The sequence below is a fragment of the Saccostrea cucullata genome, unplaced genomic scaffold (assembly GCF_032062105.1).
Source record: "Saccostrea cucullata isolate Sc308-1 unplaced genomic scaffold, CSIRO_AGI_Scuc_v1 ctg19537, whole genome shotgun sequence".
NCBI lineage: Eukaryota > Metazoa > Mollusca > Bivalvia > Ostreida > Ostreidae > Saccostrea > Saccostrea cuccullata.
The window spans coordinates 11,863-27,922 of record NW_026926634.1 but is presented as its reverse complement, the minus strand read 5'-3'; the positions used below and the strand labels follow the sequence as shown (position 1 = coordinate 27,922).

The 16,060-nt window shown below is 30.8% G+C and overlaps 1 protein-coding gene across 1 annotated transcript; it reads left to right on the top strand.

The window, feature by feature from the left end:
• Positions 1-7,015: 7,015 nt before the first annotated feature.
• LOC134272283 (uncharacterized) lies at positions 7,016-13,085 on the top strand. The gene is made up of 7 exons (XM_062754531.1): positions 7,016-7,121; positions 8,676-8,748; positions 11,449-11,700; positions 11,791-11,886; positions 12,250-12,270; positions 12,503-12,526; positions 12,754-13,085. The coding sequence occupies exons 2-7, from the start codon at positions 8,676-8,678 to the stop codon at positions 13,083-13,085; spliced, it is 798 nt and encodes a 265-aa protein (XP_062610515.1). The 5' UTR covers positions 7,016-7,121.
• Positions 13,086-16,060: the final 2,975 nt, after the last annotated feature.

Here is a 16,060-nt window from a genome sequence, read left to right as displayed (position 1 = left end):
ATGGGAAACAATTTGCTTAGTCGCTCTAGATAATTTAATGTAAAATTTGATATAAATGTAAGATTGTTGTGTAAGGGTACATATTAGCTACATATAGTCGAAATGTGTTTACAGATAGTTCTAATTTACATTCATTTTGCATAGGTTTTACTAAAACTAGTCGATTAATTGTACATTATAATATATGATACGTAGGTAAGTTTGTGAGAATGAGTCCGTCATTCATTTTGTTTACCTCGCAATTGCTTCGGACTTACAGGTTTCCATAGTTTTTTCAACATAAATCGATGTTGTTTTTTATCTATGGTTTTTCCTGGGCGGCGAGGGAAGCATAATTGTGTTCATACATACATTATATTACGTTTTTAATCAGTGAAGTGAGGACATATAAAAGCATTGTGTTAAAATGCATTTTGTACTGTTATGTGTGATTAATAATAATTTTGATATATTGTAGAAGGAAGGTAGAGAATCGGTACCATTGAAGACTTGTTTTTTGTAAATGTATACGTCTAATAAATACTGGCAAGCAAGCGCTTCCATTTCCTATAGAGACAAGTGTTCTTGTTTTGATTGTAAATAATTTATGTTCGTTTGAGTGAAACGAATTAGAACATAAAGCATAACACTAAAGGTATCACGTCAACTTCTTCTGAAAATATTACAGTAATAGGTAAGTATAAGATTATGCTGAAATATAAGTATAAGATTATGCTGAAATAAATGAAAAATCATTAATTTCATCCAGTTTTAAGTTTTTCGTCGTAAAAATTTAAGTTCAGAATGATATTGGCCATTGGATTTTAAAAGAAAGCACTAATTTAGTTTGAAAGTTATTTTATTACGTTATTTAGCACAATCTAATTAAAGTCAGATTTCTTAGATTCGTGTGGTATATTCTTTGAGTTAGGCATACACAGAGTGTATACGGCGCTGATCTTAGAAGTCTGATTTCAATCAGATTGTTATGAAACATGTTTTTGCTCTGTATTCAAGTATTGTATGATCAACTATAATAATAAGTCTTATTTTTTACAGATCCTTCCATCACAACACCACGTAAAACACCAGGTAAAACTTGAGTAATTCTTTAACACAGTTTTCTTTTGAAACCTTAAAATATTCAAATCATTATATTTCAATGAATATGAATTATAGATAAAATAAATCTTACAATTTTAAGCAGTTCTCTGTGTGCATGTATTTTGAATGTGGTGTTGGTTGCTTGCAATTGCATTGTGTATCATTAGAGGAAAAAAAACTTGTCTACTGTAAATACATTTCTTAATGAGCAATAAACTCTAACGGGAGTGGAGAAGAATGCAGCAGATCAGAGATGGATTCGAACCCAGGCCCCCTGAAACTGCGGATAGGTGCTCTACTGAATGAACTATAAGGCCACCGGCCATCGAACCCAACTGAATGCCACATACCTCCCTCCTTATCGGTCTTCAGTCCAACTAAGGATTATCCTTGGCAACCCTCTCACCTATCAGTTCCAGGGCATGGCATGGACGAAATGTAACGTGAGAGAAAAAAATGCAGCGGACAAGAAAGGGATTTGAACCCGGGTCCCCTGCAACTCCGGTCAGGTGCTCTACCGAATGAGGTATCTGGCAAACGGCGATCGAACCCGACTGACCGTCACATATCTTTTGAATTACTGTTTATGCTTCAAACGAAAAAACATGTAATCGAAATTCGCAGGGGGAATAAGGAAGCATACAAAATATCCTACCTTGACTAAATCAGTGCTACATTATGACGTCATAATAGGCGAGATTTTAGAACACAAGATTTTTGTAATATTGGTATTTAGAGATGTAATTTAACTCTAGAAAATAAATAGATACGTGTAAACATTAAAAAAAAATGTTCTTATTTCGTTATGATGTATTCTGTCATTTTGATTAAAATCTACCACCGATGACGTCATATGTGTACATCAAGTAACTTGGGAATTGATCATGTCGTGTAAAGAGAATTTGGCTATGACGGCATAAACATAGATACATAAAATAGAGTTTAATAGCAAATATCGTGATTATTTTGTGAAATTCATATGGAGTTCAGTTAATAAAACAGGTATGCTAATTTTTATTTATCGATAATATTCTCTTTCGAAGACAGTCAGCTATATACGTATTCCGGTCGGCCTTTCCTCTGTCAATTGTAACAAAAATAATGCAAAAGAACAACAATAAGCTGTATATTTCAAAACATAAAATTTGTACAGATGGAAAGTTTGCATCCTAAAATACTTGGAAAGTGCTGCTAGAATCCCTAGTTGAGCATGGTTTTACGAGAAATCTCGTTTCATATGTAAAAAATTCAAAACATCGGTTAAGGTTTCGTGCGAATGTGTGGAATAATTATTTTACTGACGGGATTGTGGGATTCTAGCAGCACTTTTTAGGCAAAATAGATGTTTTTCAACTACATTATTTACTCAAAAATTTTTTTAAACTCCGGGGTATTGTTGTTCTGGTCGCTTTTTTATTAAGGAAAATTTGGCTATAAATAGAAGTCACGTGATGCCGTGGTTGTGCTGCACGTCGTTGCGTTAGACACTCTTTTATCTTTATGCAATAGATAATAGTAGTTTACGCTTATCAGCGGTTTTGGTAAATTATCAAACTAAATTTTCTTTAAAATGTCGGAATTTCCCGAAAAATGACTTATATGCTTCCTTAACATACCCGCGTTATACAAGCAGGATTTTTAGTCATAATATACACCTTAGCATGAAAGACATCTTTACCGAAACACTAACAATTAGGTGCAATAAAACTGTATATCTCAATATTCTTTATGTTAAATATTTAAAAAATGTTTTTAAAAAACACAAATGTCTAGTTAAATATTGATTCCTTTCTGCATTTCAAAAAACAATCTTTTTTTATATTCCGGTTGTGACTTTTAAATTAAGGTTTATGTGAACATTTTATTGAGTTGTGTCTATCCTCCTATAACGCCAAAACCCGTAACTAACTTAAACTCATACCCAATAGAACGATATCTTTTGGCTTTTCAATAGGTGAAATAATAAACATTGTTAAGTCAAACAAATTAAAAAGATGTATATTCTTTTTATCAAATCAATTATTCAATCTTTAACAAATGTTGACAAGAGCAATGACTCCTTCTCATCTATCTTCATTCAGAAAGTTTCTTTATTGCACTTCTGAGATAAAACAGTTTTCCTGATATTCACAATTAAAAGTATATCATAAGTAGCAAGTAATACAGAACTTTCAGCATCAGATTTATGCATTTGATCCAGTGTTTACATAGTTTATAAATTAATACAATATACAAAAAAGTACTATTTCTTAAGCTTGATGTTGAAACAAACTTCTGTTTATTCAGGTCTACCATCTTAAATAATATAGCATCGTATACATTTTTTTTCATAATTGATAAATTTAACTACAGTGTATATTAAATGAAATTATATACACCTTTTGAACTCTGAACCATTATAATTGTGAAGGTGGAAAGACCTTAATATTCTAATGTTTGTATCTATTGTAGAATCAACAACAGTAACCGCTCTAAGTAAGCATCTCATTTGGTTTATTTTTTCCTTAGATTTAGATTTCATTTTATTTTTATTTGAATACATTCAGTGTTGAAATTAATCTTTATTAGAATGATCAACAGACATTTATATAATATTTTGTTAATTTAAAAAGTGACATACTTTTATTTAATCTATGACTGAGATTTTTTTTTCTTTACAGGTGGCAGGGGTAACACAGGAGGAGCCGCCTCACTAGAAACCAAACTTCTATCAACTACATGTATTGTCATTATGTTGTCAGTCTCTCTAGTTTATATCTGATTCTCAGTAAAACCACAGATTTGAAGTTAATATTTTCTCATTTTTTCTGTATAATATCACGAATTATATATTTTATAGCATATCACACAAAAATCAATTAAAAATCTTATTTCATTTAAAAGTTAAAAAACTTTAATTTTTTTGGCGGGTTTGATTGACACATCCTTGCACTTTCACAAATTTTAACTTCATTTTTAATCCTTAGGAAAAGCGGCAATTTTGATGTGTTTTAATGAGAAATATTCAAACTTTTATCAAGAAAAAATTTTTTCATTCTCTAGTTTATATCTAATTCTCAAAACACCTTCACAAATATCTATCAACTAAGAGATGTACAGAGTTTAGCAAATCAGCACACTGGTGTTATGTACACAGTTTTTGAAAACAGTCAGTTCTCTCTATTGTTTATATCTAGATTCTCTGGGTGCGTTCAATCGTCACAGTCTGCTTACCACAAGTGCACGGACTCAATATATTGTGTGTTTGTTTCTCTAACGTTATATCTGAATTTTCTGGATTATAGTATTAATATTTTTCATTTATACAAAACACTTTTCCTAAGGATTAAGAATAAAATTAAATTTGTGAGAGTGCAAGGATATGTCAATCAAACCCGCCGAAAAATTTGAAATTTCAATATCTTTAAAACGAAATCAGATTTTTGATTAATTTTTGTGTGAAATGCTATTAAAATATATAAGTCGTAATATGATAGATAAAAAAAATAACTTCAAATCTGTGTCCAAGTACCTTTAAAACCAAACTTCTATCATTTACGTCATTATGTTGTCAGCCTCTCTAGTTTATATCTGATTTTATATGCGATTTAACATTTTAGTAGCATAATCAATGATAAATTTAAACCTTATCATTTGGATTTATGACTCTCTAATCAATGTCTAATATCAAAAGTTACATTAAAGACAATAAAACTGTTTAATCATATATAAAGATTACAGAAAATCAATTTAATTCAGGTAACATATTTTTAATGTTTTTAATTATTTTTAATGAATATCATATATTGTGCCATACATGCATAAATTTGTCATTTTTCTTTTCAAGTTGTAGCTTTTTGTTCTTAAAATAAATTGTATCTTTGTTTTTGTGACTTATTTCAAGTGCATAAATTTGTCATTTTTCTCCGTGATCAAGTTGTAGCTTTTTGTTACATTAATAAATTGTATCTTAAAATGTTTTCCTTCGCCATGACTTTGATTTCAGGATAGTGACATTGCATATATGTTACTACCAGTCATTTTTCCCTTCACCGTTGCGGTACATTAACAATATACAATCAATCAATCAATCAGTAGTGACATTGCGTTACTACCAGTATTGTTGCGGTCTAACAATTCATATGTTGGCTCGACAGGCCGATCATCATTGAACTTGTTATATTGATTTGATTAACATTTCTTTTTTCGGACTTTTTATCAGTTATAAATATAATATAGAAAGATATTTCTAAGGGTTATACCAATACAGTTTGTTAAATCAATTAGATTTTAGCACTCATTATAAAACATAGAACAAAAACAGCTGAAGCATGTAGTTCTCAAAATATCGACTGCTATTTATTAATAAAAAAAGGTTTCGATTTTGTTCTCGTTGCTTACCAATTTTTTGTATTGATAATAAGCCGCGATTTGAAAATAAGACGGTTTTGAAAATAAGCCCCTACTTTCTTACCAAAACTTAGAATTAGTCGCGGCTTATTTTCAAGGTTTTAGGGTATTCAGCATCCCATCTTTAAGTATATTTGAAATAAATTAAGGCTCATATAGTTATAAATCAATCTATGTTTCATTGATTCAGGTATAATATCTACACCGATATTTTGAGGGAAATGATTTTTGTAATTAACCGTAATTAATCGAATAGATGTGTTGTTTTTTATTTGAATATACCTAAATTCCTTGACCAAAGGATACACCTTGTCAAGTTTTGTTAAAAATGGTCCAGTCGTTCTGGAAAAGATGAGCCATCGACGACAACAATGACGTCAGACAATGCAACGACCATAATTTGATCAGAAAAGTACACTAGTACTTGATTTTAAATAGGCACGAGTATTCTAAAAACTGTTAATTTATTTAATAATCCGTACAACTTTTCAATCAACTGGAAAAAAAATATATCAGCGGATTGCACTTCGGATGTCCTTTAAATAATTTTACTTCAGGAAACCGTATTTAGCAAGTTATTACATATGACATCATCATTATTTTCCAATGCTATCGTGGAAGCGAGGGGCATTAAATCTCATTCGTCTGTCCGTTTGTCTAGCTGTCCGTCCGTCACCATAACTTTAACCTAGGTCATGACTTTTAAATGAGAAGAAAAGGGGCTTTCATATTTCATACCGTATAAGTGGAAATTTTAGCGAGACGCAAATTTAGCGATTTCTCTTAAAAAATGATAACTTGTTTTTAGCGAGGGGTAATTTTAGCGATTTTAAGATGCTAACTAAAGAAGATACTGCAAATAACATGCAATTAATTTTTAGCGACCTCAGGACCCTCCCTAATAATGCCAAAATTAAATCCTCGCTAAAATTTCTACTTATACGGTATATATAAATCACTTGTGACAAAATCTTTGGTCTCTACAATGTTTGCTTGCCCTCTCCCAACTTAGGGTATAATTATTGGGTCAGTAGGTAGGTAAAAAATCTTTTTTCTGTAGATTTCATTGTATTTGTTGACGGGCTTTGTGGAATAAAGAGAAAAAATTTGTAGTGTCCAGGTTTTTAGAAAAAAACGTTTTAATCGGGCCATTTTATTCAATCGGTCGGAAGAGGGCAACCAAACAATTTTTTTTATAAATGGACTAGGAAGCAACTTTAGGAATAATTTTCACACAAGAGATCATGAAAATGGTAATGAATCTTTTAGTAAAAAAAAAAAGAATTTTAAGTAATATTGCTTTTTTAAAAAATTGTACCTGTTAATAAGTTTTAAGGCTGAAATTTAAAAAAAATAAAAATCAGTTTGATTAAGTATTCTAATGAAACATTCCAAATATTTCCAAATTCTAAAAATCTCAATCATTACATAGAGAGTGTTTCACAACAAAAACATGCCTATTAATATGGTAATTTTTTTTCTGTTACATAAATGTCTAAAGCGCTGTCATAGAAGCGTAATTTTGGCGTGAACGGCTCCTTCGTAGTTTCTGTGTGTAGAGATGCTTCAGTGTTCGACATGTAAGATGCCCTCTGAGATTTATTCCTTTCATGGTATGGCATTTGTGATCCATATGATCAATAAAAAGGGTATGAACTTATATTTATTGGATATTATGAAGAGTAAAAGATATAGTCCATAACATTAGTTAAAAATATGAATGCAGAGGATTACGTTGAGTGATGGGTATGCATATTTACAAATTCATGAATATTTACAAAATTCATACGGTAAGCAAGAAGACTAAAAATATGTCGTAATTTGTTCATGTTTTCATTATTTAGTAATAATGGTACAGTGTACTACTAACATATATTTTTCTCGTTGGTATATCAGATATATAGATCTATATACATCTCGCAATGTTGGTGTGTGGAATGTCTGCCGACTTACATGTAGATGATAAGTATTTAGTATGGAACACCGCAGGAATATCAAAAACAATAAAAGACGAATATTTCCAGGGTCTGATCAATATACAAGTACTATATCCAAACCAGTTGAAAGTCAGAAATATATATTCAGCATACGGTATATCTTGACTTAAAGTAAATAAAGTAAAGTATTTGAAGTATACACTATTTTTCTTATACAAATACGTTTGTTTAAGCCTTTATTTATTCATAATCTTAAGATTGTAAATATTTCACCCCATATATTTCTGGCGTGCATGTTTAAAATTGGTTGCTCAAAGAGGAAAATTCACTGCTTTGCCCTACAAGATGGAGGCTAATGGGAATAACTCCGAGGCAAAATATGTCATAAGAAAACCCTCTATTAACTTGATATATGAAAAGAAATTTAGCTATCCAAAATCAACATGATGGTTCAAAACACAAGCCCTTGTTCTGTAAAAAAAAATGTGTAAATATTATTTTACTATGAGTTAGAAATTTATTACCAAAACAAGTGCCTTTGGTTTAGACAGGGAGTCGAAGTCCCCGTAGGCTAATTGATTCTTGAGATTTTGATAAAGTCATTTTATCATTGCCGTTGTAATTTAATGTAAGGTCATTAACCTTAGTGTCATTTGAAAGAGTTTAATTATTGGAGTAAGCATATCAAATAAAAAGTCCCTTTTATAAGTCTATCTTTTTTGGTTCAAAAGTTATGACAATAGTTCGATAAATCTATTTCAAGCGGTCATTACTCTTGGTGTATTTGGAAGAGCTCAATTATTGGAGCAAGCATACTAAATATGAGGTTGATATCTCTCATGGTTCAAACGTTGTGGCGAATGTGAAAGTCAACAACAGATGAACAAACAGACAGACGGGACAAAAACAATATACAGCCACGATCCATCGATCAGGGCGCATAAAAATCAACTGTGACCGAAATCAAGTGTTCCAAAAACGAAGACAAGGTTATTTTACCATAAAAAAAATTCATTGCAGTACTAGTATTTTTTTTTAATTTTAAGAAAGAAAATGTTTACAAGACTTTAATGCATATTTTATACTCTTCTGGCAAAATGTACTCTCCATTATGAAAAGATTTAAGCTATTGTACTTAACACTTTTATAAGGTTTTTTTTTTTTTTAAAGACGTTATGGCAAATAGCATCTTGTCATGAATCATGACCAGGTTTTCGTATTTCCTATTTTTTTTTACTAATGCTTAAATTACAAATTTCTTTGTAGATGGTCATGGATACGCTTTCCTTTCTGCAAGCTATCGCTGTTTTTGTATTTTTGGCACATACAACGAATTTACGTGAGTATAAAATTAATAATATTTCGCTATGACATTTGATGACAATCATTTCTTACGCTTAATTATGAACTCGGGTAATAAAAAATAATGTTTTAGTAGCTTTTTATTCTCTCCATAGTTAAGTGAATTATTATTCAGTATTCATGAAGGCTAAAAGAAGATACACATTTACCCTGAATTGACGATGGATTTTACCGATATTTTATGAATCATGACAAGGAGCACACGACAAGTGTGACCAGTCGGTAGGAGATGCTCATTCCTCCATAGCAACTAATCCCGTCTTCGATGTTTTGGTGTTTATTCTGGTCCTAATTTGTATATTGTTTTATGATCATGAATACTGTTCGGTATCTCCATATGTTTCATTATACATAAAAGGCTTTTGCTATACAACTAGAACAGAGGTTAAAATGAAAAAGTTAAAGATTACAAACAGTGTGTAAACAGAGAGAGGTCCTTTTTAAAACCCCGTTGAAGACAAATCAAATATATTTTTGAATTTTTTTCTGATGAATTGTCGAAATTAGTGAATTCGTTTCAGGTAATTAAAAAAATAATGTTACAACGAATTCAGCCCGTAAATAAAATTCCTTGAAAAAATTTCATCAATTCTTTCAATCATTTTATATATTTTTTTCTGAAGGCCCTTTTTCAGCTCACCACAACAAAGTTGAGATGACTTTATGCTACCCCCCCCCCCCCCTGCGTCGGCGTAAACGTCAACGTTCCGGTTAAAGTTTAGGAGCAGGTCTACTCCAAAGTAACTATAATCTCTCCATGGACCAACCATGCATGGATGTTACCTCTTAAATATACCCTACGAGGCTTTCCTCGAACGTTAGATCTGGGGTTCGTTTTACAAAAGAACTTACGACTAAGACCAAAAACTTCAGATGATTGTAAAATTTTGCAAATTAATATTTGTCTTCAAAATTATTTGTGTAAAAATATCTTACCACATTTCCTTTAAAAAGATGAAGATAATTTTCGATATGATGTTTCTTAAAAGGTTATATGAAGAATTAAATTTGGTCTTAAGTCGTAAGTCCCTTTGTAAAACGGGCCCCAGACCTACATTTTCCAGATAAATGACTAGGATAAATACTGTACCTTTACATAAATTGGCGCATTCAAAGTTAAGCGTCATTACTGAGTATATAGATTTTTTTTATCGTAATCATGAAATAGCGCTACATGTGTTTGGGTGCCCTGTATTGTATTTATAAATTATTTCTTTGGGGCATTCATGAATTAGCATATCATGCCATATTTCCTTAAGAAGGTATATGGTTAGTTTTTGAAACATATCCATTTCCAAGGATTAGTAATTATAAATTCTTTTTGAACCTAACTATGTTGTATATTGGTTTGGGGATGCACACTAACTAGGAAAAAATATAACAAGATACATAATTATTAATAAATTTATTTTTTTAAAAAATAACTACACTTACTAAACAATTGATTTCCTTAACAAAATATCTTTAGCATAATAAAGTTATCTTCAATCTCAAGGAAGAGATAATAAAATATTTTTTTAAACACAGGGGAGGAAATCATTTTTGTCAGGAAATCATTCAACCATACAACCAGCGTTTAAAATATAATGCACGAGTCAAATTAAAGGAGTTGATGAGCGCAATAATTGAGTAATGAACAATCAGAATGTTGCGCACATCAAGTTTTAAGTAAGCGTCTCATAGAAAACCATGCAAAACATTTCACAAGCAGGGTTTATGTATTGATATCAATTTTTGTGTGCAATATAACATTGATGTGTCATAAAAATTGCCACCTATATTTTTTTTCTCATCTTTGCCTTTGTTCATGAGTTAGAGGTATATAAGTAAAATAGAACTTGTAGCCAAACTAGAAGCTTCAAATCATGGAATCTAGACATATTTGAGGAAGTCTAAACAAACTATGACATTTCATGCATTGAAAATCATCATTATTGATAGGCATAAAAGTATGTTGCATACAAAACCATTAAGGATAGTAAAAATTATTCAGTACTAATCCATTTTAGTACAATTAGACAAAATTGTGTGCAGCGGTTTATGAGGAGTTGTGCTGACAAACAATTCATTTCTATATTCATGATATGGCCAAAAATCTAAGTTGACAAATTGCGGAAATTCCCAAAAAATAAAGGAATTGGAATTTTCTGGTTTCTGAGATTTGTTTTTATTATTTACATAAAAGCCTTCGGCATTTATGCAAATTTTCACACAAGTCAATCTATTGATCACATCATGAAATCGAAGAAGAAGACATTATTCCTTAATTAATATACACATGAATACAGTATATTGATAGAAAAAGTTTAAAAATCCTTTTATTCTATTTTTTCTGCAATCAGATATGGCTCTAGATAATAATGAATTTAATTAAATAAACATAACTCTTACAAATTCATGATCAATTGTCATAAGTCAAATTGGACACCGATTAGATTTCAGGCCTTCCACTTCATGTTTTATTCATGATAATCACTTTGAATTTATCGCGATATCAAGTATTGCATTCAAAATTTGGACTTTCTTGGGATGCTCTTCCAGTTCTATACCCGTTTTAAAATATTTGAGATGTAAGCTTGTGGAACATTTTTGCCATTTTGCATTGTTTTCTCTGAGACACTCAATTAAGTAGATGGCTATCTGTGAACGAAAAAGATTGATTTAGTTTTATTTTTAGATGCAGAGTTTCAGATCAGTATTGGTCAAAGATTAAATCTTCACTTTGGACCCTATCGGATCGGTGACACTTATCGAGGAATATGTGACGTGGAAATATTCCCTGATGATAATATAACGAACGTGGACGTCTATTGGAAAGTTAAGAATACTGACTATTGTCACAACGGTCAAAAAATATGGCTAAATTTGAACTATACGTGTAATGCAACTACGGTACAGAATACAACTTACTTCGAACTTAGAGTTCCAGGTACATTGCGATGCTTCTGTTCCCTTGTATTTTTTCATAACAAGTGCATATAATATAATTTCTAATTCAACAAACATTTTGTCTCATTAGACCTGACATTAGAAGATGCTGGTACATACGCTTGTAAAGTAAAGCATAAAATTAAAGGTATCACGTCAACTTCTTCTGAAAATATTACAGTCATAGGTAAGTATGGAATTATGCTGAAATAAAATGTAATAAAAATACTGTCTAATTTTAGTAATTCTTACGTCTTTTGTCGTATAAATTCAATTTTAGAATAATATTTGTCATTTGATTTTACAAGGAGGCAATAATTTAGTTTAAAAGTTATAGTATGACGTTGTTATTAAACACACTCTAATTAAAATCAGAATTCTTAGATCCGAGCCGTATACACTCTGCATTACACACACACAGGGTGTATACGGCGCGGATCTAAAAATTCTGATTTTAATTAGATTGTTATGAAACATCTTTAGTTCTCTATTTATGTTCTCAATTTAAGTATTGTACGATCAACTATAATAATTCTTTCTTTTCTTACAGATCCTTCTATCACAACACCAGGTAATATACTGGGTTATTTCTTGAACATTGTTTCCTTTTAATCTTAACAATGTTTCCATCATTATATTATCATTATATTTCAATAAATATGCCTTACAGATAAAATAAATCTTACAATTTTACAAAAAAAACTAGTTATTTAATATTAATTCCTCTCTGAGGGAAAAAATGTTATATTCCGGTGTTTATATGAACATTTTTAGTAATTATCTAATGTTTGAATCTTTTGTAGAATCAACAACCGTAACGACTCTTAGTAAGCTTATATATCTTTTGATTTTTTTATTCTTAATTTAGATTTCTTTTAATATATTCAGTGTTATCAATAATCTTTATTTAAATGATCAACAGAAATATATATTTATTGTCAATTTAAAAGTGACGTACTTTTATTAAATATATATTTTGTCACATTTAAAAAGTGACAGCTACTTTTATTAAAAACTTCTATGACTGATTATGTTTTCTAGTTTATATTTACAGATGGCAGGGATAACCAAACTACTTCTATCAACTCTCGTCATTATGTTGTCAGCCGCTCTAGTTTATATTTGATCCTCAGTAGAAACCAAACTTCTATCAACTATCGTCATGTTGTCAGCCTCACTAGTTTATATTTGATTCTCAGTAGAAACCAAACTTCTATCAACTCTCGTCATTATGTTGTCAGCCTCACTAGTTTATATTTGATTCTCAGTAGAAACCAAACTTCTATCAACTCTCGTCATTATGTTGTCAGCCTCACTAGTTTATATTTGATTCTCAGTAGAAACCAAACTTCTATCAACTCTCGTCATTATGTTGTCAGCCTCTAGTTTATATTTGATTCTCAGTAGAAACCAAACTTCTATCAACTCTCGTCATTATGTTGTCAGTCTCTCTAGTTTATATTTGATTCTCAGTAGAAACCAAACTTCTATCAACTATCGTTTATATTTGATTTTATATGCGATTTACATTTTATTTAAAATAATCTATGGTAAATTCATAATTTCAACAACAATATGAAGTAAACCTCTAGGACAATTAAACTTCTTTATCAAAGTGATCAAAGTAATCAGATCAATTTAGGTGCTATTTTTATTTATCTCTTTTTTTTATATTCATTTCATATATGCATAAATATGTAATGTTTCTTTTGGAGTACTTGCTTTTAATTTGTAATAATTTGTAATAAAAAATTATTTGTATTTTTGTTGTTACGTCTTCTTGTAGAAGATTGATCAATACAACCTGCACAAGAAAAGTTATATTAAACAAACAGGTATCCGATTCAAATTCCATAAAATGTTTAAAAGCTTGTTTCCTTACTTCACACGAAAACATTAGCAGTAGTGAGATACTTCGGGAGTCTTGTACAGGAAGCGCTGAGTGATGTACTATAGATTAAGTTCCTTATTAACCCAAGGAACATGGCAAAAATTGAAGGAAAAACATCTTTTCAAAATGATTAACATCAAACCGGACGACATTGCAACACAATTCAACAATTTTAAACAAAAATTTCTCATGACAGATGGAATTCATTCCAGGATTATTTAAGTGAGAGAAAGCTACTTTTTCAAAAACATATAAGTCTTAAATTCAAATATCTTCTCATTATTTGTTTACATAAATTATTTTGTGCAATCATTCTGAGTACACACATTAGCGATCAGAAGTGATATTACATAGACCTACGTTGTAGCAGCGATGATGTTTATTTACATAAGGTAAGATCAGACTACATGTATAGTTTGGAGTTAAAGGTACATTTTTTAAATCTGGAATTTTTCATGAATCCCGAGGACTGGAAATGAGGGGATTGATGGATACAGATGGTTCTGCTGGTTGTCAAGGGGGTGTATCCCCATACAAAACCAGATTATATAGAATATTTTGCGATCCTTTTTGGAAATCAACCAATAAGAGGCTAGAATAAATCTCAGGTAGATGCACTGCTTATTAGTTGTTACAATTAGATCCTGATGAGTTGGAGAAAAGATGTTAAATTTGCAATTGATATTCAATTTCATAACAACAGAAAAAAATCAATGTCTCACTGTTCTTTGATTACTTTAATTCATTATGCTAAAGATAAACTATCCAATAAATTCTAAATTAGATTTTCTAAATCAATATCTCTTTGTAGCGATGTGATACGTAAACACTTTAATTTTTGCATGAAAAGTTAGAGTATAGTTGAGGTTTTTTTTTCTTTTCTTAAGTAAGTCACTATATATCATAGTGATACTTCAGCTTTTCGCTGAATTATTTCTAATCTTACTATATGTACCTTTATTTTTTTGGTGTGTGTGTGTGGGGGGGGGGGGGGGGGTAAGGAATGATGTATTATGTCTTGCAGTTAAACATGAGGTATAAATAAACATTTCAATATCCAATTAAGGTATGCGAAATATTTTTTGTTCACTGGCCATGTCAATTGTTGATTTCCAATGCGATTGGCTGAACATCAGATCATAATATAAAGGCGCAAATATTCAATATATACAGCACTCATTGTGATCAAGCAACCATGGGTAGGATATATCTATATATTAACTCCGGACAGTAGGTTGAGACAGGGGTTATTTGCAGACTTGCTTATTTTTCCCGTCTGGGCACAGGGGCATCTTACCCACTCTGGTCACTACTTCACATATAAAAATACACAAGGGAAGAATCGAAAGTAGCACACGATTTTTAAACTAAGTCAAAAAACAACTTACTTGAGAAAAGTTACAGAAATCCTGAAATTAACTGGCGCAAATGATGTCCTAGTACTTATCCAAGCTAAAATATTCCAAATATATCTATCGAAAATAGCTTTTATTCAACGAAAATCCCAGCTTTCTGCACAGTGTGAAACTCTTCTCCCAAGAAAAGATAACTCACTCGGATGACAATAGGGTAGTACCTGAGGCCTTCCCAGTGCAATCTGAAGGCCTCGGGTACTACCCTATTGTCATCCTGTGGTCTGGGTCGCAAAGTAATACATGCAAGCATTTGAAATTAATTTATTTGTCTTTATATATAATTTCTTTGCTTTCTGCAATTATTTTTTATATAATACTTTCCTGTAAATTAGCTGAATCTAATTGGTTGAGAAACATTTGTAAAAAAACACTTTTACCCGCTGAATAATGAAACCACGCCCTCCACCGTAGCAACAGTCTACAGTGCTTGATGACGGGTGATATTCCAAAAAATAGCGACTGCGCAGAATTTATGCGCGCACGATTCACTGTTATATGTATTTGTATGAAACATTCAGAATAATTCAATAAATATTTTATGTAGTTGGGTGTAACATTGAAAATTTTCACCCCCAAAAACATTGTCAACCGAGACACTCAACTACATGCAATATCTATCTAATATGTGCTGTTTTGATTTTTGAATTAAAAGAATAGACTTTACAAAATCAGAATTGATATTTTTTTTATTATTTTTTTTTTTTACAAATTTCAATATGAAATGAAACGGTCGGTGTTTTTCAAGTGTTTCATTACATTTTATTATTGTTTCCTTTTTTGTCTGAAATGCTCTTTTAAATCTGTAATAAATTTATACTCCGTACGAATTAAAATAACAAATATTAAACTTAAAGAAACTGCTGTGTTTCCCTGTCGGGATGCTTCCTGGACAAAAATGACGGATAAAAGCTTTCTTGTACTTGAGATTAATTGTTTTTTTATATGTACCCATAAAAATGTGATCGCCTATGCATGGTAGAGCTACACTAATCAGGAGCGGTCATAATTTAATTCTAGATTGTATCAGAGAGTTTTCGTTAAAGTTTCCTATCTAC

Excerpts from the sequence above, each read along its gene's own strand:
- LOC134272283 (XM_062754531.1), top strand. The coding sequence starts at position 8,676 with ATGGTCATGGATACGCTTTCCTTTCTGCAAGCTATCGCTGTTTTTGTA. Across the intron at positions 8,749-11,448 it reads GGCACATACAACGAATTTAC|ATGCAGAGTTTCAGATCAGT; the intron begins GTGAGTATAAAA and ends TTTTATTTTTAG. Across the intron at positions 12,527-12,753 it reads AACAACCGTAACGACTCTTA|ATGGCAGGGATAACCAAACT; the intron begins GTAAGCTTATAT and ends TTATATTTACAG.